At 42.2% G+C, this 23,907-nt stretch overlaps 1 protein-coding gene across 14 annotated transcripts in view; it reads left to right on the top strand.

The window, feature by feature from the left end:
* The window catches only part of atp2b2 (ATPase plasma membrane Ca2+ transporting 2), a 784,580-nt gene that overhangs the window by 725,475 nt on the left and 35,198 nt on the right, over positions 1 to 23,907 (top strand). For all 14 annotated transcript variants that reach the window (XM_086001789.1, XM_086001795.1, XM_086001794.1 and 11 more), the window contains 4 exons: positions 1,834 to 2,013; positions 6,514 to 6,601; positions 12,557 to 12,663; positions 21,045 to 21,236. In XM_086001789.1, coding sequence (XP_085857915.1) covers positions 1,834 to 2,013; positions 6,514 to 6,601; positions 12,557 to 12,663; positions 21,045 to 21,236 — 567 coding nt within the window. The remainder of the gene's footprint in view (positions 1 to 1,833; positions 2,014 to 6,513; positions 6,602 to 12,556; positions 12,664 to 21,044; positions 21,237 to 23,907) is intronic.

Genomic DNA, 23,907 nt, shown 5'->3' with positions numbered 1-23,907 from the left:
CACGACCTCAGGACATCCCAAAGCACTTTACAACCAATGAAGTGCTTTTAAAGTGTATTCACTGTTGTAATTTAAGAAATGCAGCAGCCAATTTGCGCACAGCAAGCTCCCACAAACATCAATGATGTAAGTGACCAGATCATCTGTTTTAGGTGTTGGTTGAGAGCTAAATGTTGGCCAGAACACCAAGAGAAACTCCCCTGCTTTTCAAATAGTGTTATGGGATCTTTTACGTCCACCTGACAGGGCAGACGGGGCCTCGGTTTAACGTCTTATCTGAAAGACAGCAGCTCTGACAGTGCAGCATTCCCTCAGTATTGCACTGAAGTGTCAGCCTGGAGGATGTTCTCAAGTAGCTGGAGTGGGACTTGAACCCACAACTTTCTGACTCAGAGGATAGTTTTAAAAAGTGAGAACACAATGCCTAGAGAAAGGGAGAGGTTGACAATGTCAGCATATGTAGAGTTGAGAAGTGGAAGTTGAGTCATCAAGAACTAGGTTGGAAGAGGGTTGAAGCAACAACAGATAAGCTTTATGCAGAACACAATGTAATGAGACAGAGGGTGATGTGGAAGAGACAGTGAGGTAACTGGGTTGGAAGGAAAAGAAAATGGAATGAAAAGGAATCAGAGGAGATAAAGGTTGCCAAGCAGATGGCCTTGATGTTGGAAATATCTAGAATGAGAGGCGGGGTTGGATGTGGTTGGAGGAGGCTGTTGGTAGTCACCAAAGAGGTGTTTGGGTTGTTCTTGGATAACTTTGGAGTAATTGGCTGTGGAAAGGAAAGAGGTGGTTCACAATTTAGGCTGACACTTCAGTAATTCATTGACTGTCAAGTGCTTTGGAATGTCCTGAGGTCATGAAAGGGGCGATATAAATGAGAGTTATTTCTTTCTTTATTGCTAGAGATGGTTAAGTCAGATGTGGCAATGGTCAGCCAGTCCATTCATGTGCCATGCTCACTGTAGTCTCTAGACCAGGGATTGCAAACCTTGGAGTAGGAGGCAGTGGCTGGTGTGGTAGGGGCATAGTGGTAATGAGACATATCTTGAACCTGGTGGGACAAAGGCAACAAAGGTGGCAGCAAGTGAGTTCTTGAGACAAAGCACAGAAACATTTATGACATTAAATAAGTTCAGTATCATGAATGAAACACAAGTTGCTGTTTTTGAATTTTGTTAACAAGTATGATGATAGAATATGAACAATATTATTACAAAAAAATCAATCTGTAAGATACTATAGTTTCACTCTGCTGGTTAACTGAGAACACTGTAATGTGATACCAGTACAGCACAAGGGCAGTATCACAGATATACCTCACATTATCACTGGGTATAAAGAAAAGATTATAATCAGCAATTGTGCACCATAAATCCTGGTGAGGACATCATCTGCTTGGATGGTAAAGATTTCATCCAAAGGATCCAGAAAGAGACAGGAGAGGTGAGATCCTTTGGTAAAGTCAATATATTACCTGATGAAAGGTCATCGACCTGAAACGTTAACTCTGTTTCTTTCTCCACAGATGCTGCCTGACCTGCTGAGTGTTTCCAGCATTTTCTGTTTTTATTTCAGATTTCCAGTATCCAGAGTATTTTACTTTTATATTAAAATATACTTGTAGAATTGTAATAATAAGCTAAAGGGAGCAATTGTCAGACAGAAATTCTGGGATACATTCCTTATAGATTATCTGAGTTACTTCATTTTTGTTATAATGTTATTTCATTTTGCCATGTTGTTTGCTTACATTTGATAAGTAAAAAGTTACTTATGCATCCAGTAAGCAAAATTGAGTTGAATGGCTTTGATCCCTCTTTTTTTGTGTAGGTACCAGATGCCATCAGAAAGTGCCAGCGAGCTGGTATTACTGTACGCATGGTCACAGGGGACAACATTAACACAGCTCGTGCCATCGCCATTAAATGTGGCATCATTAATCCAGGGGAGGACTTCATCTGCTTGGAGGGCAAAGATTTCAACAGAAGGATCCGGAATGAAAAAGGAGAGGTGAGAACATTTGGTAAATCCAATATATTAAAGTACAAATAGTGTGGTCTAATCCCACTAAACCATTGTAGTGTCATCCCAGTATACAGTGTTGGTGTAATCCCAGTGTACAATATTGCTTTAGTACCACCATATGCAGGATAGTGTGTAATATAACAGGAAAAATAGCTTAACAATGCAGAAGTCTGTATTAATATCTCTGAATTATGAGAATGTATTCTGTGTGATAGAGGCTAACACATGGTTTAGATTAGGTCATTAGGATTTCGCAGGGAAATGGCAGAAGGTGTTGAGTTAACACCATATAGTGTTGGTGTAATCCCCTTATATAGTGTGGGCAATCCTATTATATAGTGTTGGTGAAATCCCAGTGTATAGTGTTGGGTTAAGCTCAGTATATAGTATGGTATAATTCCACCATATAGTTTTAGTGTAATTCTAGTACGTATAGTGTGATGTATTTGTGGGGTGTGATCACAGTATATAGTGTTGAGATATATATACATATAAAATAGAGAGAGATAGTTAGATAGATATAGTTTTGGTGTGAGTCCAGTATATAGTGTTGGTGTAATCAAGAAGGTGAAATCGTCCTGTTTATAATTTTACCTAAATGTGCAAGGGAGGACAGTAACCTAGTGGTTATGGTCATGAATTCAATTCCCACCCTGGGAAATTATGAAACTGAATTCAGTTAATTTGGATAGATTAATCTGACACCTGAAAAACGATCATGAAAGCTGCTGGATTGTTGTAAAAACCAGACTGGTTCACTAATGGGAGCCTGCTTCCCCGACCTGATCTGACATACACACGACTCCAGTTGACTCCTAATGGACTTTAACATGGCCAAGGGGACGACAACAGTTCAAGGTGAAGGCTCGCCACCACCTTCTTGGGGCAATTGGGGATGGACAATAAACATGGTGTTGCTGATAACCTGTGAACAACATTTAAAAAAAAAACTAGAATGAAAACTACATTTAAAACATGGTATGCAGCTCCTGTAATAGGACCAGCTCCATTATTTGTTTTCATAAATACAACATTGAGGGGTGCACATTGATCTTCCTTAGGGAGCAATGCAAGACCAAAATTCAGCGCTTTCCACTGTTATTTCTGTTTTGTATTTTTATTATGTACATGGCAATAATTAGTAGAAAAGTTACTTTTTATGGTTCTAGTTGTAATGTAATGTATGTAATAGTTATTTTAAACTTTTTCTTCTGTGTGCTTGCACTCTTATACAGAATAGAATCTTCAACAATCCAGTCCATTTCTGTAAGGCTTCAGTGAAAGACCCTAAGCTATTTTCTCAGCCACGCCAGACCAATCACAAGTATAAAATAAAACTCAAAAATGTCCACAAATAACCTAATATATGCTTGTGGTTCTTTGTTGTACATTATAAGAAATAAAACTGGATTAACTAGATTACGTAATTAGTTTTGTCTGTTATATGGCAAATAATGAAGGCTGTTGAATCAACAAAATGTACATTTATAAGCTTTGCTCTTTTGGTCCTTTCAAGCTGCAAAGGTGCAGTCCTACAAACTCTTCCTGTTCCCTACCTCCCATGGTGTTGAAATCAAGATCCAGCAGTCTCCTACTCTAACATTCTTTCTCAGGATCTCAAAACTCCTTATCCAAGAATCCTGTTAGAGCTGCTCCTGTTTCACTTCCATAACTTCACCGGAAGTGCCGCAGAATCATCGTTTACGCGTATAAATGCGGTTTCTGTCATAACTTTGTTGGAAGAGTGGCAGCAGCTCCGAGGAAATTCCTGGCCCTTATCTGCCTCAGTTTTTCCCACCTCATACAGTCTTTCGGCTTTTAAAACCCAAACATTTCAATGGTAGCTGCCTTACTGTGGTAGACAGTGCCACATTAATAAATCAGCACAGATAACTTGGTTATAAAATGAATATGATACGTTTCAGGCAATTTTCTATTTTTGATTAAGTTTTTTTGGTTTCCAATAAGGCAAGAACAGATTAGGAGGAGAATGTCTGCAGAAATTCACCCCGTAATTATTGGCAGTTTATTCAACTGTGAGGAGCACCATAACCAACCCCGGCCCCGTACTCATTTGATAGCCACACTTCCAGCAAGAGTAACAATCAGGAGCTGGAACTCTGACTAATTTTCCCCTCCCTAAACCAGGAGTGCTCGAGGCCAATTGTAGCAGCCCTACTGCCAACCTACTGAAATCAGTGAACTCTCCACAGATTGGTGATCGAGCTCGAGGTCTTCCTGGCCTGTATGGCTCAGCCATTCATTGCCTTAGCCTCTCTGATTGCTCAGTTGGCTGTTAGTCACAGCTGTCTCCGCAAGATCCTGCAAATCCATTGGCAGGATAGGCGCACCAACGTCAGTGTTCTCGCTCAGGCCAACATCCCCAGCATCGAAGCTTTGACCACGCTCGATCAGCTCCAATGGACGGGTCACATCGTCCGCATGTCCGATACAAGACTCCCAAAGCAAGCGCTCTACTCGGAGCTCCAGCGCGGCAAGAGAGCCCCAGGTGGGCAGAGGAAACGCTTCATGGACACCCTCAAAGCCTCCTTGGAAAAAGTGCAACATCCCCACTGACACCTGGGAATCCCTGGCCCAAGACCGCACAAAGTGGAGGAGAAGCATCCGGGAAGGCGCCGAACACCTCGAGTCTCTTCGCCGGGAGCAAGCGCAAGGAGGAGCGCACGTCAACCCAAGCACCCCACCCACCCGCCCCTTCAACCACCATCTGCCCCACCTGTGACGGAGACTGTAGGTCCCGCATTTGACTCATCAGTCACCTGCGAACTCATTTTTAATATGGAAGCAAGTCATCCTCGGTTCCGAGGGACTGCCTAAGAAGAAGAAATGAAAAATACAACTTAGCTTTATTTTTTTAATGTACATGTCACATTTTGAAATAATCTATGATAATATTAAGCCTGTTATGCTTAAGACATTTATAGTAGAAAAGAAATGTGTACCATGACAACCTCTAATCAGCACACTGCACAGCTCCTTTTAACTTTCTGATTTAATCAGTAAGTGACTGAATGTATTCAGTATTTGCAGGAGGTTGAAGTGATGACCAGCACTGATAAAGTGGCTGGACGTGTCTTGTCAATTGGTTTTGTGTCGTTAGTCATATTTAATTACACATTTTGTGCTGTTTTGCACTGCACTTTGAAATTTTTATGTAATGCCTTTAGTCATGGCAAAATCAACCATATTTTAACAATCTGGTTTAAATTATTAATATATAAGAAGACTACAGGACACCATCTCCCATTGAATAATATACTGGGGAAATTAAAATAACTAATCTTTCTGAACTTGGATTTTTTTTCCCATTGAAATCAAATTTAAGCCTTTTAATTTCTCTACTCTGTGCCATGCTTTTCCACCTTTCCATGGCCAAGAGGTTTGGCAGTAGTTTCTTTCCAGGACTGTGCCAGTGCCACTCTTACCAGCCACCGGGAAGCACAAGAGTTTTTGGGATTGATGTGCCTGAGGCTATTTTCACTCCATTCCTATGGCGAGGAGCCTGACTTCTGTTTGACATCTCCCACAGCAGCCATGCTGAGACTGAAAATTCATCATCTGGGGATTTTTGTGTGCGAATTTATTTCCTTCTACTCTGTGATTGCTGGATGCCCTCTGTTGTCACTTTACAGGCCAGACGCACCATTGGCAGTGGGATCAACTCATTGGCCATTGACCACACCGCCTCTGATTTGATGCTATACACACTGCAGCATATTCTAATTAGTTCTTCAGCAAACGTTGGCATAAATTGGAAGGTTGGGGTGCAGTGGTCTAATCTATGCCATTCGTTGCCAATATCGCCATGATCAATAAAATACACCAACCAACATATGGAACATTTGTTGGGCATTTTTAAGGTGCATTAAAGGTATATACTATAAAATACAAGTTTACTGGGACTGGCTGGCACACTGGGTACCAGTATAGCCTCTAACCCAAGAGACCTAGGTTCAGAATCATCCCAAAGTCTCTGCCTCCTACTAGTTGTAAAAGTCCAAATAAATTTGTATCGTGCCAACCAAGTTCATATTTCTGAGGGCATGGCTTCAGAGCAGAACACATCTTTCAATTTGGCATAAATTGGCAATCCCTTTCAGTGCTGTCGTAAGGATGGCTGGTGTAAAATATGGAAATGTTGCACTGACGCATTGGGCCAAACCACTAAGGTAAGATGGCGGCACATTGTTGGGTAGGGGTCTGCATCTGGCCATACTATACCTCATCTGGAGGTTTTTGTTGACACTAGTTGCCTGAAATAGAAAAATGAAAAGTGTTCCAGCTTGACATCTCTTATCTTAATGAGCAAAAACAAAACCCATAAAAACAAAAGTAATTCAGTGTAATTTGTAACTGTTGTTTTAGAGTTATGGTAAAAACATTGACCTTATTACATATGCGTAGGTTTTGTTTTGAATGACTAACTTAACAAAACTTTTAAAATAATTTTTTTTTAACTTTTAGGTTGAACAAGAACGTATTGACAAGATCTGGCCAAAACTCCGTGTGCTTGCTCGATCATCTCCCACTGACAAACACACATTAGTAAAAGGTACACAATTCATTTTGATTCAGAAAGCTGAGATATTGAGACCTTTTCCCAGCCTATGCCGAACTCTCGAAACACTGAATTTCTTCTGCATTGTAGTGAGTGGGCTTATTTACTATTTTCTAACCTATATGTTGTGGGCTACAAGTAAGGAAATGGTGAACTGGTCTTATAGCCACTAATTGTTTTGTGTTTTATTCTAATTAGTGTTGGGTAAGCATGTCTACAAGGTGCATAAGACTATGGCCAAGAGTTTCTGCTTCAGGTGCAGTCGACTATCTGGGTGCAAATTGCGCTCAAAATTGCGCTAGTTTTGCAAGTGAATTTTTTGCTCAAGTTTCTGCTCAAACCCATTTGCATATTGTCGAACATAAAATCTTCCATGAACCAGCGCAATCAGGCAGCGGTTTATAACATAATTTTTAAAAATTGCATTAAAAAATATTTCTTGATATATTTAAGAGTAGTAACTTGGCACAGTTTTTTTAAATACAGCTGAAAATGAGTTTATCATTTTTTTAAAAAGCAGTTTTAATCAGAGTGTCTAGTCCTCCACTTTTTTGAACTAGTGCAAAAGATCGCGGAAACTCGATTTGCGCTGGATGTAATTTGCGTTTGAAATTCCTTGATCTTTTGCGCTGGTTTGGCCGATTTTGGCCGAATTGTGCTGGAAATACTTTTTTCATGTATTTTCCTGTATTTCTTTGGGGCTTTCCCTTGTGGTTCTCTGTGTATGCAAGTGTCTCGGAATCACCAAGGAAAATATGGAAACAATTAAACTATTTACCTAGTTTGATCTAAGGTATGCATATTCAGGAAAATTGCCAACAAATTGCAGGAAAGAATACACAGTGCTCAAAGTGCAGCAAATTTTACATGTGATATTGATTATTTACTTGGCTTATCTTTTTGTTTCTCTCATGTCTTTAATTTCCCTGTACCTTGGCTTCCAGTCTCATTGCTTTAGTTCCCACTCTACATTTGTTCGAAATCCTGTTGGTCTCACCAATAGCGCAATGAGTAAACATGTCATGCAGTGTGGTTTTTTTAAGTCACAGAGACCAGGTTTGAATCCTTGATTTGCACAGATGATCTTAACTTGGATAACAGCAACTTTAAATTTATAACAACATCTTTAATGTCGAAAAATCTTCCAATGCACTTCACAGAAGTATAATCTGACAAAAATGGATGCTAAACCTGAAAAGGAGATGTTGGGAGTGGTGACCAAAAGCTTGGTCAAAGATGTAGGTTTAAGGAGGAGACGGAGGTTGAGACATTTAGGGAGGGAGTTCCAGAGTGTAGGGCCTAGACGGCTGAAGGCGTGGCAACCAACAGAGAGGAAAACAGAGAGTGGGGAGGGTGTGCGAGTGGGGGGAAGGATGCACTAGAGGCCAGAATCAGATAGATTCAGAATTCAGGGTTGGAGGAGGTTACAGAGATAGGGAGGGGAGAGTCCTTGAAGGGATTCAAAGACGAGGATGGATATTTTAAATTTTACGGCATTGGGGGACTGAGAGACACAGTAGATCAGTAAGGACGGGTGTGATGGGTGAGTGAGACCTGGTGTGGGGATAAGATACAGGCAGCAGAGTTTTGGATTAGCTGTTGCGATTGTCAGAGAATTTTGACAACCATTTTGAAAGTCAACAAGATAGAAGAGAGTTTTCAGTTTCCCTCCCTATATATAGGGTTGCGTAAATACAAGAGCTTGCTGTTAATCATTGGGATCACTCTGATTATGTCAGTGAATTTGCAAATTATTTATCTCAATCTTCAGAAAGTTAAAATTTGCTAATACTTCAATAAACACATGGACATCAGGCAGTGTCAAAAAATAACCTGATTGTGCCGCAATCAGAATAGATCTCCTGTGCTCTTGTACAATTCAGTAGGTGCCTCATTAATGAGTTTCACCTATTCTATAAATGGTTGCCTGCATACAACATTTTAATATGAAGATACTTGCAATGAAATTGAAGAGTAGTTTATACTCGCTGCCGAATTCCACATTAGTGGTTGTTGTACATCAAAATGCAGAGTTCTGAAAATGTTCACACTAGGTAGGTAACACAGAAATGTGCACAACAGGTGTACAGTGTTAACTCTCTCGGAACCTTATTCAGCGAATAAAAAAGACGTTGCTCTTGTTCAGATTTTCAACGGATAAGTGGAAACGTCCTTTGAAAGGAATTTACACCTTATGCATTATGAATGTGGGAAAAAAATCCAACCCATTATACATGACAGGTTAAATTGTAAAACATGCTCCCAGTCGAGCAGAGAAATTGATGACTGCGTTATATGAAAGATCTGCCTTTCCTCCAACAGCCCTGACAGACTGAAACTGAAACGGGTCATTTCAATAAAAAGCACGAAGGAAAATTTGTTGTTCTGTCAGCTGATAAGAGAACAGGAGACCAAATAACACACGTCGTGCCCGACATATCAGGAAAGTATGAGGGTCAGATAGTGTGCAACATTACATAAGTCTTAACAATGATCGAAGCTGATCTGATGCCAGCATTACCCACAGGAAATTGATTGCCAAAGCCCTTCAAGGAACGGCCATTTCCCAAAGGGGTAGTGATAATCTCATAGCATTTCTAGGCCAGCTTTTGTTTTATGGCAGCTTTTCCTAAAGTAACATAATTAACCAGTGGGTGTGGTGTGAAGATTCCCATATTACTGTTTATCTTCAAGATTAAGTTCTATGGGGAATATTATCGGTAAGTTTTTTTTTAGTGTGACTGTAGAAGTACTGAATTTAAGAGGTAGATTTCAAGTTGCTGGAGGAAAACATATTGACCTGCTTTATCTGCAGGTTCATCGGTACAAGCACTGCATAAACAAGGCTTGCAACCAACACCAACAATGAAGTCAGGGGCAAGTGCATGTGGAACCTCCGCACTTAACCCTTCCTCTGTCTGGTTCTCGCTCACTTGCAAGGGCACCTCGCCATGCTTGCTTTTCTCAGATTATTTTATACTGTGCCCTAGGCCATTCTTATATGAAAGGAGTATTTAATGATGTAGTTCATTCCCATCAGCAGGGCTATCCCTGCCCGTGGCAGGTTTGCTCTGAAGTTCAGTCTGCCACTGCACTTAGGCACATAATAGTGCGTATTTGCCGATTAATGTGCAAATGGTGCTTTGCATTTGAAATAATTGGATCTCCCAGGGCACGTTAATTGCCAGCACACTGAAATCTTAGCAGTGCCACACTTTTTTGTTCTGCCAGTTTCCTTGCCTCTCTCCTTTTCCCAAGGTGTTGGCACCTTACTGGGGTGTTGCTGCACAGATACCGAGTGCCCTCTGGCACCTCATCTAAAAGGCAATTCTTCATGTATGAACAGATCAGCCATGATCTAGTTGAATGGTGGAACAAGCCCAAGGGGCTGAATGGCCTACTTCTGTTTCTATGTTCCTATGGAAGGAGGAACGGGAAGGAAGTGAGATGGGGAGAGGATGGGAAAAAGGGAATGGTCAAGGTGGTTGGGGAGCGGGAATGGGGACAGGAGGAGGGAGAGTGGGGAAAAAGAAATGGAAGTAGGAATAAGATCATATCAGAGAGAACAGGAGGGAAGGATGTGGATGAGTAAGTAGGGGAGGCTGGAGGCAGTAAATTCTGTTGGGGGATTGAGTGTACATTTCCCCAGGCTCCAATTATATGCTCAGTAGGGGGGTTAGGGAGATTGTGGTGGGTTAGCTTTCCTCGGGCTCAATCTAGTTGCAATGTGGGGGAGGAGGGTGTTTCAGTCTACATTCCCACAGGCATGATTAGTTGCTTAAATGGTGGGCGGGGGGTGGTGGTGGACGGGTAAGGGACAGTCGGGCACTATTCCCACATTTGAACTCATGAAGGGGCGGGTGCAGGCAGGCGTCATTGGTCCAGGATAATTACCTGGGACTGGAAGGAAGGAGTGACGATGCTTAACCCTTTCCTGGTCAGTCGATGGCCATTGCCCATGGGCAACGGCCAAATGTCTCTTCTGTGTTTGGTGGATTAGCACACTTCAGAAAGATTCTCTATGTAATGTTGCACACTATCTGACCCTCATTCTCGGGGGCGGGGCGGGGGGGAGGATTGCCAGCTGGAGAAAATTATAACCGTTTTTGTTCTGCTGGAATTTGTGGCATGAAATTGCTTTCTAGTCATGAGGGACAATTTACTGGCATCTTAAGGGTGGAATTGAAATTAACCAACAACAAAAGCATTAGCAAGGGATGGATAAGATTCTGCCGGTACCTCAGGCTTCTGCACTCGACGATAAAGTACAGGAAACTTTCTGATATCCGGCACTGACGGGACCGAGCTGGTGCCATAACATCAAAAGTGCCGGACATACCAGAGTTAATGTTTAAACATACGGAACTGAGAAGCTCCGTGTGAATCAACAAACCCTACAGCTTCAAAACAGTCGGCTGTAGCTGCAAGCGTCTGTAGCTGAAGCTGTTGCTATAGCTACAGACTTTGCAGTGCTTGACTGGAAAAAAAAAAGCAACGAGAACTAAAAAAACATATAGAAAACGGCTCCTGATTTTTGCCGTTAGATCGAGTATTCCGGACATATAACCTCCGGATAAACCAAAGTTTCCTGTACAAGTTAGAAATATTCTTATGACAGTAAGTGGGTTCTTAAAAGCCTGAGATGGTACATCATAATCTAACTTCCAGCTGGAGATCACTTGCTGCTGCAGAGGTACATATTGTGATCCTGTGCAATGTCCTCGCACCTTCTTAACATTACTGTGACAAGGCATTTGCGCTATAAATGCCAATCATCTGTCACTTACAAGCATAACAGGTATTGCAAAAGAATATGGATTTTCTCATTAGGTTTCCAATGTATTTCAAGATAGAATGTTGTGATCCACTCACCATTTTTAATATACAATAGGTACAAAAATGTTAGGAAAAGGAACAGTGATTCATTTTGAAAAGCATTGCACATTATTTCTGGTTTGCACTTTATTTGTAGTTCAGTTGCGTAATGCACATGGTTAAACAGTAGTTGAAGACTCAGTCAGTCTAACTTCCTGATGTTTTATTTATCTTTCCTAATCTCTTAACCTCCACACCACCTGAGAATTATTTGTCCTTCACAATGACCAGAAAATAAATACAAAAAGCAAGCTGGGATTAGGCAAAGCTTCTTTGTGAGGGTAGTGTGCAGTACACCAAATGTTGGAAGAAGTGATACACATATGCTTTGAAAATCATTAAAGGCCTGAATGTTTGTAATTCTGCCCATATTTATCAGCGAAAGGTTTGAAATTTGCTCAGAAAAATATAATGCAAGTTTCCACAAGATAAAATTGAAACTGTATGGAGGCAATTAAATATAATCAGATCAAATGAAATCTATCTCATTATTTTCACCATGAGGTTTTTGTATATTTAACATTAATTGTTTTGGAATGTGCCCTGAACATTACATTGATTTTTGCAATAATTTGGAAAGGGACATATTATAATGTTTACAGAATAATGAATCATGATCAATGATTACATTATTAATGTTCTTAACCAGTAACAGTACAATTATTCTACTGAGGGTCAAATTATTTAATTATTTCTTATAAATTGTGTAACAATTTTAGAGATGACGATTAGTCCAGAGATTATTTCGCCAATGGGGTCAGCGACCCAATTTAATTTTTAATTGTCTTTACCTCCCCCTAACTTGTCACTGTTATTTAATCATTAGTCTGGCTGTATTACGTTTAAAAAAAAACCAATGTGGTTGCTTGAAGGTGTCGAGGGCAGTGGCTGACTAATAAAAACTGACATTATTTTCTGAGAAATTGTTACTTCGAGCACAAATTGCTGACATAAGTAATTGGAGCTGGAAGAGTGGAGGCAGTTTTCCTGTGAATGGTGAGAGTGAGAAGCTCATTGTCTCATCAGATCTATTCTTTCTAATGAGCTCCAGTGGGATGGCTTTGTTTGTTACAGGTATAATTGACAGCCTGTGCGGAGAGCGAAGACAAGTTGTAGCAGTAACTGGTGATGGAACCAACGATGGACCAGCGCTGAAGAAAGCAGATGTTGGCTTTGCCATGGTAGGCGACAAAACATTCACGAAATACAGAATGTGTTAAATTAGCATTTTTGTGTAAGATTTCAATCAATAAATTGTGTTAATGCAGCAGTATTCCTGCACTGTCAGTGCTAAAAGTGGAATCACCAATATTATGATTTGCTCCCTACAAACATGTATTATTGATTTGTCAGTTTGGCTAAAGTTATAGTTTCCAGCAATGAATAGTTGTTTTTCGGACTGGAGGAAGGTATACAGTGGTGTTCCCCAGGGGTCGGTACTAGGACCACTGCTTTACTTGAGATATATATGAATGACTTGGACTTGGGTGTACAGGGCACAATTTCAAAAGTTGCAGGTAACACACAACCTGGAAGTGCAGTGAACAGTGAGGAGGATAGTGATAAACTTCAAGAAGACATAGGCTGGTGAAATGGGCGGACACGTGACAGATGAAATTTAATGCAGAAAAGTGTGAAGTGATATATTTTGGTAGGAAGAACAAGGAGAGGCAATATAAACTAAAGGGTACAACCCTAAAGGGGTTGCAGGAACAGAGAGACCTGGGGGCACAAATCATTGCAGGGCAGGTTGAGAAAGCGATTAAAAAAGCATATGGGATCCTGGGCTTTATAAATAGAGGCATAGGGTGCGAAATTCGGTTACGCCCCGTTTCTTTCTGTGCTGTAACCATTCTATGATTCTGTTCTATGATGCTATGATTCAATGCAGCACACCTGTTACATTTGGGCTGGATGAAAACACTGCAGCTGGTTATTCCCAAATGTAGAGGCCTGCTACAAGATATTACAGATACAATAGGCTCAATATCCTGCCTGGTCATGCCATCTGATCTGGAGTGAGATGAGACCAACTGGATCAGAGACATACTAGAATAACTTTGACAGAATTGGTTCAGATATATTTTAAATAGTTGGGCTGGCATTTTTTTTAAAAAAACATTGTTTTTAAACATATTGCTTCTATACAGTTGTATTGTAAAATGAAAATGGATATATTAATGGATTTTTTTTTTGCTCATAGATATCTTGTGGGCCCCTACTTTACCCTTGAAAGTTAGCAATTTTTTTCCATTTCAAAAACCGAAAGAACATGGACCCTTGGGTCTGGTGCTAGAAAACCTCAATTAAGTTCTCCCGATGGTTCAGTGAGTTTACCCAGTGAGTAGTCGACTCATACAGACCAGGAAGTCCCAGGTTTGGGACCGTTATGCTGAGTTAGGTGATCTGAGCTGGGATGGGGGTAGTGATGCTACAAATGGCTTTGGTGTGCCTTGCTTTAGGAGGTGAAAACTGTCTGGGGAAAAATCAATCACTTTTTAGTGACCCCTGTGAGAAGTGTGAGTGTGTGTGTGTGGATGTTGGAGGACAGGATTAGGCTTGGCTATGAAAGCCCCCACAGTTGAGAAACCTCTTGGCACTTGTAGTCTGGCATACGGGAAAAGGGCGTAGCCCTGCTTTTACCAGGTGTAAGGGTTTTGTGGGCATTTGGTGGGCAGTGGTTAGGCAACTAGCCCAACTCTGCAGCAACAAAAGTGTATTTGGGGTGCATGCGGATGATCTGTCAAGGCAATCCTTGACAGATCGCAAGCTCCGGGTTTTCACGCATGCGCAATGCATGCAGAAACCCGGAACTTGCGGGACCTTTTCCAAGTCTTCCGATGGCATATGCTATGCGTACACTGTCATCGGCACCATAATTTCAGGCCCTTTATCTTTGCGTTAGTGATATTAATACATCAGATGTGAAACTTTGAAACATGTCACTTGTGATTTGAACCTAATCAATTCACATAGATGAGGCTTTGTGATTTCGACTCTTATATTTGTGCTGCCCGTTAAATCAATGGCGATAAGTCACTGTGTTAGATTCATTACTCCCAATTACTATGCCAATGTGCATTAATAAACTATTTTATAGAATCAATAAATCCATGCACTGATTTTACGATTTCTGAAGTGTTCAGTGGTCTAACCTTGTGAAACCCTATTCTACTGTTACAGATCAATATGCATTAAAGCTGAATATTTAAATAATAGAATGATATGACAGTCAAGACCACAAACCTACTTGTCAATTAGAAAGCACTGTCGCAATACACACAAACCTGTCACTCAGTTCCACTTTTGCTCGTTCCATGGTCAGCAATGGTATATACAAGCCTGGTTGTTGTAACTTGCTAGCCTTCACCTATTGCATGTGGGTTCCTCTGCATTGAAGTTATTAGAGACATGATCAGACTGAAGGAAATGGGTGGAGGAAGTATGAAAAGGAAGCAGTGGTTCCTGATTTGATAGCCTTGTATTCCTATTTGATGTCTGCACTTATGGGCACAGATTTATAAATAGATCATATGCATGAAATTATTTAAGTTTGAAACGATGCTCCCTGGGTATTGGAAACCAGCAAAGCTCTTGGCTTGAGCCCTCATCTGTGCTGAGTTAGCTGATCTCGGCTAGGGTGGCATCAGCGATCCACAAATGCAGTTGGGTTAGGGAGGAGAGAAATCAGCCAATGAGTTCTGCTGGAAATGCATTTGTTTTGACATTAGGTGTGGACTGGATGGGGCTTGGTTGTAATGACACCGCCCCCCCCCTTTGCAGACACTCAGGCCTAGAAATTGGAGGGTTTAGCGCTGGCCGTTAACACCCGTTTTGTTGCTAAAAATGACGTCCGCCGCCATCCGGCGGGTCCCACGGCAGCTGCCATTTTCAGCAAGTATTTTAATTGTCACATCAATCGTGGGCCTGTAGCAGCCAGCGAAGCAAGGAGTACCAGACAGTCTGGTACCCATTTGTGGACTTAACACAAGACCCAGACAAATGTCCGTGAAAGTAAGAGGGGAACCATGGACAAACAAATGCCTCCTAATGTGCCACAACGCACAATGCTCCAACCCTACAAGGGCCATCAGCGGACTCAATACCTCCTGACCCAGCAAAACCCAGGAGCCGTCACCAAATGATCCGAAACAGCACATGGCCCGATCCTTCGGCCGCCTGCTGAGGTTAGTGCTGGAAAGAGTGCATTGCACAAGAAATTCTGCGCTCCGCTTATGTAAAGCAGCAGGCAGCATCAAAATACCGGTGCTGCTTGTGCTATTTTTGCGGGCGGCTGTTGACCTTGGCCCGCGGTGTCACCGCCTGTTTTCCGGCCTAATCAAATTTCTAGGCCTCATTGTCTAGGCTCACGCAAGTAGAATGGTTATTGGGTGAGGTACTGGAGCACTAATGGCACCTATGAAGCCATATTCCAACATTAGTTGCAACCGTTTTTGAGAGTAGTCAAGAAAGTTGTGGGCATTGATGAGTCAGCAGTGGTCCAGTGGCATGGGAAAAGCCTTCGAACATGTAATATTTAAGAAATGGTCTGGAGAAAGCTATTATTTTCAAAATTACTTCATTAAGCAAGACTTAGGATGTTACTTTTATAATGTCACTTCAATAATTAACTAATATCAGTACCCAAAGCTTTGCTTTGCATATTATTTCCTCAAAATTGTTGGATCAACAGTGATGCTTCTTTAATCAATTGAATAAAGAAGCATTGCTGTCCATCATTTCTGGTTTGCAAGCCAAAAATTTTTTTCTTGAAATAAACTGAGCACTCAACAAGATTCAGAGCAGACTATCCATCATGATCTTTTCAATAATATATTTTTCAAGGGAATTTTAAAAATCCTGTGATCATTTTGAAGGTTCTAGAAGAAAGTCACTCTGCTTAAAGTCTTCCAAAAATATCACTGTTGACAGCAGACGTCGTTGGATACTACTGTTGCTATTAGTAACCATTTTGGCTATTCTGAACTTTTAGTCTAATTGCTCACCTTCACACCAACCCCAGTGGGATGGCAGTTTTCCGTTAATTTATACAGAATATTACTATGTAACTGTAAATAGAGCAACCTTAAAACCTTCTTCTGCCAGGCATCAGCACTTGATAAGATTTGAGCACCCTCTAGTGATTGATGTTTAACTGTAATGGAGCTGTTCAATTCAATACCATGCTCGATCCTTACTTCTTGTAGTCATCTCGATAAGAGATACCAATTCTGGACCTTGAATATTTTTCTATTTTCTGCCCATTCAGGTAGTGTATGGGGCAAACGGAGGTAAAGTTTCTTTTGTTGTACTTCAACAATGTGCCTTAACTTCTGCCTTGGAAGCATATCCCTTTTGAGCCAGTATGAATGGTTTCATTTTGCATACAACAACTTGAATCTATATAGCGCCTTTCACGTCGTAAAATGTTCCAAGGCATTTCACAGGGGCGTTATCAAACAAAATTTGACACCAAGCCACATACACCGATATTATGACAGAAACATAGAAGATAGGAGCAGGAGTAGGCCATTCGGCCCCTCGAGTTTGCTCCGCCATTCAATGAGATCATGGCTGATCATCCAAATTCAGTACCCTGTCCCTGCCTTCTCCCCATATCCCTTGATCCCTTTAGCTTTAAAAAATATATCTAACTCCTTCTTGAATATATTTAATGAACTGGCCTCCACTGCCCTCTGTGGCAGAGAATTCCACAGGTTCACCACTCTCTGGGTGAAGAAATTCCTCCTCATTTCAGTCCTAGATGGCTTACCCCTTATCCTTAGACCATGACCCCTGGTTCTGGACTCCCCGGCCATCGGAAACATCCTTCCTGCATCTAGTCTATCCAAGCCTGACAGAATTTTATAGGTTTCGATGAGATCCCCTCTCAATCTTCTAAACTCCAGTGAGTATAAGCCCAATCGACACAATCTCTCCTCATACGTCATTCCTGCCATCCCAGGTATCAGCCTGGTGAATCTTCGCTGCACTCCTTCCATGGCAAGAACGTCCTTCCTCAGATAAGGCGACCAAAACTGCACACAATACTCAAGGTGTGGTCTCACCAAGGCCCTGTACAACTGCAGCAAGACATCCTTGTTCCTGTACTCGAACCCTCTTGCTATGAAGGCCAACATACCATTTGCCTTCTTAAGCGCCTGCTGCACCTGCATGCTTACCTTCAGCGACTGGTGCACAATAACACCCAGGTCTCTTTGCACTTCCCCTTCTCCCAATCTATTGCCATTCAAATAATAGTCTGCCTTCATGTTTTTGCCACCAAAGTGGATAACCTCACATTTATCCACATTATAGTGCATTTGCCATGTTTCTGCCCAATCACCCAACCTGTCCAAATCGTACTGGAGTTTCACGTCATCCTCCTCACAGCATACCCTCCCACCCAGCTTTGTGTCATCTGCAAATTTGGAGATACTACATCCAATTCCCTCGTCCAGATCATTAATATATATTGTGAACAGCTGGGGTCCTAGGATCAATCCTTGCGGTACCCCACTAGTCACTGCCTGCCACTCGGAAAACAACCCGTTTATTCCAACTCTTTGCTTTCTATCTGCCAACCAGTTCTCTATCCAAGTCAATACCTTGCCCCCAATCCCATGTGCCTTAATTTTGCACGCTAATCTCTTGTGTGGGACCTTATCGAAAGCCTTCTGAAAGTCCAAATACACCACATCCACTGGTTCTCCCTTATCTATTTTACCAGTTACATCCTCAAAAAATTCCAGTAGATTGGTCAAGCACGATTTACCTTTTGTAAATCCATGTTGACTTTGTCCGATCCTGTCACTGCTTTCCAAGTGCTCTGCTATTACATCTTTTATAATGGACTCTAGCATTTTCCCCACTACCGATATTTGGACAGATGACCAAAAGCTTGGTCAAAGAGGTAAGGAGCATCTTAGAGGAGAAGAGAGAGGTAGAGAGACAGGGGGGCAATTCCAGTGCTTGAAATAGACAGCTGAAGGCATGGCCACCAATGGTGGGGCGAAGGAAATTGGGGGTGCACAAGAGGCCAGAATTGGAGGAACACAGAGATCTCGTAGGGTTGTAGGGCTGAAGGAGGTTACAGAGATAGGGAGGGGTGAGGCCATGGAGGGATTTGAACGCAAGGATGAGCATTTTAAATTTGAGGCATTGCTGCATATAGGTCAGCGAGCATAGGATTGATGGGAGAACAGGACTTGGTGTGATTTAGGATACGGGCAGCAGAGGTTTTGGATGAGTTCAAGTTTACGAAGGGTGGAAGCTAGGAGGCTGGTCAGGAGAGGATTGGAATAGTCGAGTCTGGAGATAACAAAGGCATGAATGAGGGTTACAGCAGCAGAGGAAGGGGCAGAGATGGGTGATATTACGGCGGTGGAAGTAGGAGGTCTTGGTAATGGAGAGGATATGGGGCAGGAGGCTCAGCTCATGGTCAGAAAGGACGCTGAGGTTGTGAACAGTCTGGTTCAGCCTCAGACAATGGCTCGGGAGGGGAATGGAAAGGTGGCTAGGGAATGGAGTTTGTGATTGGGCAGGCGAAAACAATGGCTTTGGTTTTCCCAATGTTTTAATTGGAGAAAATTTCTGTTCATCCAATCCTGGATGTCGGACAAACAGCGTGACAAATCGTAGGCAGTGGAGGGGTCGAGAGAGGTGGTGATGAGGTTGAGCTGGATGTCGTCAGCGTACATGTGGAATCTGACGTGTTTTCGGTTGATGTCGCTAAGAAGCAGCATGTAGATGAGAAATAGGAGGGGGCCAAGAATGGATACTTGGTCGACTCCAGAGGTAACGGTGAGGGAGTGGAAAGAGCAGCCATTGTAGGAGATTCTTTGGCTACGACTGGACAGATAAGAATGGAACCAGGTGACGGCAGTTCCATTCAGCTAGTAAACAGAGGAGAAGCATTGGGAGAAGGATGGTGTGGTTAACTGTATCAAAGGCTGCAGACAGGTCGAGAAGGATGAGGAGGAATAGTGCACCACGGTCACAGTCACAAAGGATGTCATTTGTGACTGATAAGGGTCGTTTCAGTACTGTGACGGATACTTGTCATCCTTGTGGCCTCTGTAACTGAGATTGTCAATTTATGCCAAATTATGGCCACTTTTGTGTTGGGCCCATGCACACTCGGAATAGGGTAAAACTGCCAAATTAATTTTTCTGTTGGGCTTTTTGCATTTAATCTCATTAATCTTGTTGACTAGGCATGTGTGTAGGATGGAATTTTTTCCTTCTATTGCATTGCATTGGAAATGATGATGAATGTTGAAAAGACTTGACGTTTGTTTACTGGACGGCAAGACAGGAATTCAGATCTATACAAGCGAGAAAATTCATAGAAATAATCATTTTAGTGGGAGGGAAGTTAAGTAAGATGCAGTTGGTACCCGCCTGAGGTGTGATATGATAAGGACAACAGTTAATCCACATAACGCATGTAACAGAAGCATAATTTGTATGTTATAATGTACAAGTGCTTGTGTTGAATTTACTTCTGATCCGACAGCGAACTTGTTGAGAGAACATGTGCAACATGAGTAATTTTATGCTCACAGATTTCCAAGAACAAATCTAAAGTATTCCGTTTTTATTTTTTGTAACCTAAATACTACCAGAATCTTCAAAGGTTTGTAATATTTATTGTTTCAAGACCGTAAAATGTTTGGGATCATTTATCCTCTTTCTCTAACGTACAGCAGTTTGGTCATACCACATCAGTTTATATTGGCAACATCACAACACCAGGCATGTTCTGACATTTACACACCATAAGTTGCTATCCAGCTGGCAAGAATGCTGGTCTATAATGTATTGTAAGGAGATGGATATTTTGAATGCCCCGTGCTAGCTGTATGTCAAGGCTGTTACCATGGTGATTGCTTTGTGCAAAGACAGTAGAATGTGTTTACCTGAAAATCCCCATTTCAGCCTTCATCTGTAAATAACGCTTTCAAAAGCTCAAGTTATTTGTAATGATTGTAGCCAACTTTCATTTCCATTGTTTTGTTTGCTAATTTGTCAACATAAATTTCAAGTTAGCAAGCCAGAAATTCTTCAGCCAATCTCCCAGTGGACCCACAGCATAAAAATGATCATAATTTGGCACTATCTGGTACTAAATTCTATTGCAATTCAGAGCTGTCACAGGAATGGCTGATATACGAAGGTCAACATCACTTCAGCATCGTAGGAGATATTTTTCTGAGATTTGAATTAAGGCACACTGTTCTTGTAGATGGAACCTGCATCAAAATTATGTTAACACCTGACCTCCCTGACCTGACTCTCTGGTTGGAAAAAGTGTTCTGTTCCCAAAAGATTGATGTCTCCTGCCTTACTAATGAATGTAGTCTAATTAATGGTTTTAATCAGACTCTAGGTAAAGTTGGGCACATTATTATAATGTTCAGAGCAGTTTTTAAAAAAAGATTAATTTCAGAACCAAATCCATTTACTGTACTTCTATTGGTTTTTTTTCCCCCAAATCTGTCAAACACAGAGATTTCTGACACTAGCGGTGCTGGTTAACTTTTTTTTTGCTGTATTTTAGGGCATCGCTGGTACGGATGTCGCAAAAGAAGCCTCCGACATTATCTTGACCGATGATAACTTCAGCAGCATCGTGAAGGCTGTCATGTGGGGCCGTAATGTTTATGACAGCATCTCCAAGTTTCTACAATTTCAGCTTACAGTCAATGTAGTTGCTGTCATAGTTGCATTTACTGGAGCATGCATCACCCAGGTGAGGGTTTGCTTCCTGTTGTACACACCCTGAAAGCACATAAGGAGCCTGTTTTCGGAAGAACAAGCATCAGGCATTACTGTGCTACAGAATTCAGCCAGAGCTTTTGGGCTCAGCAGGTCAGGCAGCATCTGTGGAGAGAGAAAAAGAGTTAACGTTTCAGGCCAATGACCCTTCGTCAGAACTGGAAAAAGTTGGAGATGGAACAGGTTTTTAAGCAAGTGTAGGGGCAGGAGGAGGGGAGGAAAGAACAAAAGGGAAGGAGTGGACCAGGGTGTCGCGGAGGGAGAAATCTCTGGTTGGCGAGTCAATGACAAGGGATCATCAATTTAAAATTATCGTTAACAGAGTGAGCAGGAAGTCTATGAAGGAGAACAGACTGAAGTAAAGATGCTCATCGGGTGTCAGGGCCGGTGGCAGGCGATATGAGGAGTCAGGGCCAGGTGCGGGGGCGATCAGGAGATGGTGGGGGGGTGGGTGGAGCAGCGACGATCAGTTCCTTTAATGTGGGAGTGTTCCTCCGGCTCCACATTCAGGTAAGTTACTCACCCTCTTGTTGGTACTAGCAGGCGATCCCTGGCTCGGTTTCCTTGGGTCCAGCTGGTGCTGGCGTGGGCTGCCTCAGGGCAAACCAATTTTGACTGGGGGCCTCAAACAAGCTTTGCGTCCCTTATTTGCATGTGTAAAGGGGCTAACGCCTGTTTCAAGCATGGGTAAAGGACACACATTTTTTGTCCTTACCCAACATGGCGGGTGGCGTACCTCTGGCCGGAAATGTGCACACGATTCCTGCCTGCCATATTGGGGCCTTAGTAGTCTGATTAACACCCACAAAACAGGGCACTACATAGACCTATTCCTAGGCCCTTGTCTTTTGCTAATTTTATTGGAGAAGTAGATGGGAATAATAATTAGTGTATTTTGAGTGAAAACGCTAATGGACTATTTATTCATCTGTGTCTAGCATAGCCTTCAGGAATCTAACCCTTTTTCTCAATTCATTGCTTCCAGTTGGCCTATGAGATAACTAGAAGAGCTCTATTTCAGTTGTAAGATTTGGGATTTTTAATTTAAGCCTTCATTCATTTTTCATTATTTTGAAATTACCCCAGAGACTCTCAACCACTGTCACAGCAGTTATTTATATCTGGGGCTCAACGTATTCATCATTGCAGTTCACCTGTGAAATCTCTTCTGGTTAAATTACTGTATATATGAGTACTGTGACATTGAAAGCAATGACTTTGTAACATTGAAGGCAATTGTCTCCATTCTCATTCAGTCATTTTCCTCCATATACCATTGGTAAGGTCAGCACACCATTGGGGAAAACAGTGCTGTTACCTGTCTATTTTTATAGCTGGAAACTTGTGACCTCCCACTTCTGTGTCCTAAATAACACATTGTTCTCATTGTTGGCACTAACTACATACGTGTTGCCCGATGAGTGAGATTTTCTCTGAATAATACAGCATAAATTTTCATTCTGTGGGCTCAATACTTGGTTTGGTACAATATCTGATTTATGCCACGTATTTACTTCAAAGTCTGCTCGACACAGGGAATGCCAATAGGAGACCGTGTGATTGCACATGAAAATTTGCAGGAAATCTTTCCTGTTATCAATCACAGCTGATGCCTTTGTTCGGTCCACAACTTTGATTTGTATGTTTTAGCAATAATAGAAGGAAAGGTCAAAAACAGTTTGGGGGGAGAAATTCGGTATCGCCCCGTTTGGGGGCGGTAACTTTTGAAAGCTGGAAAAATTAGCACCAGGCGTTAATGATTCCCAGCTTTCTGTAAATTCGGTGTTAGCGCTCCAGGAAGGAGGTGGAGCGCTAAATCAAGCTCTCCACTTCCTTCCTGGAGCGCTAAAGGACGCAGGCGGAGCAGTAGTGGTGCAGCGCTGCATAATGTCCCGTGCAGCGCTGCCGAGATTCGAGGCACCTTCCCTCCCTTAAAGGGAAGGGCCGTCGCTGCAGGCTCTGTACTGGGACCAGTTAGCTGGTCGCCGGCGGCAACCATGATCCGGCCCGACAGCCCCATGCACTCCAGCAGAGTGCCGGGCTGATCGATCACAGTCGAAGGAAAATGGAAAAAACTCAAGTACTGCAACAGTTTTATTAATTACCGCGCCAACATCCCCTTTAACTTGCGTCCCCGAAGTGCCCGGCCTCTCGAACAATGCCCCCTGCAGCTGTTGGTGTTGTTGCCCGGCGATGCTACAGGGGGTGGAACCGATGTTCGGGTCCAGGGCATTACTGGGGCGATGCACAGGACAATGACGTCACGATCTCCGGGCGCAAGTGAAGCATCATGGTTGATTCAGTAACCCAGATCCTATTCCTGAAGGTTCAAGGCAAGCACTTTGCTGGGAGTGTACTATAGGCCCCCAAACAGTCAGGGGGAGATAGAGGAACAGATATGTAGGCAAATCTCAGAAAAGTGCGAAAATAATAGTGGGGGATTTCAACTTCCCCAATATAAATTGGGATAGTCAGAGTGTGAAAGGCTTAGAGGGTGCAGAATTCTTAAAGTGCATCCAGGAGAGCTTTTTGAGCCAACATGTAGAAAGTCCTACAAGAGAGGGGGCGGTACTGGACCTAATTCTGGGGAATGTAGCCGGGCAAGTGGTGGAAGTGTCAGTAGGAGAGCATTTTGGCGACAGTGA

The sequence above is a fragment of the Somniosus microcephalus genome, chromosome 11, assembly GCF_052327205.1.
Source record: "Somniosus microcephalus isolate GS21.2 chromosome 11, FLI_Smic_1.0, whole genome shotgun sequence".
NCBI classification, from domain to species: domain Eukaryota; kingdom Metazoa; phylum Chordata; class Chondrichthyes; order Squaliformes; family Somniosidae; genus Somniosus; species Somniosus microcephalus.
Note: the sequence above shows the minus strand (reverse complement) of the source record. Positions and strands in the feature narration are given on the sequence as shown.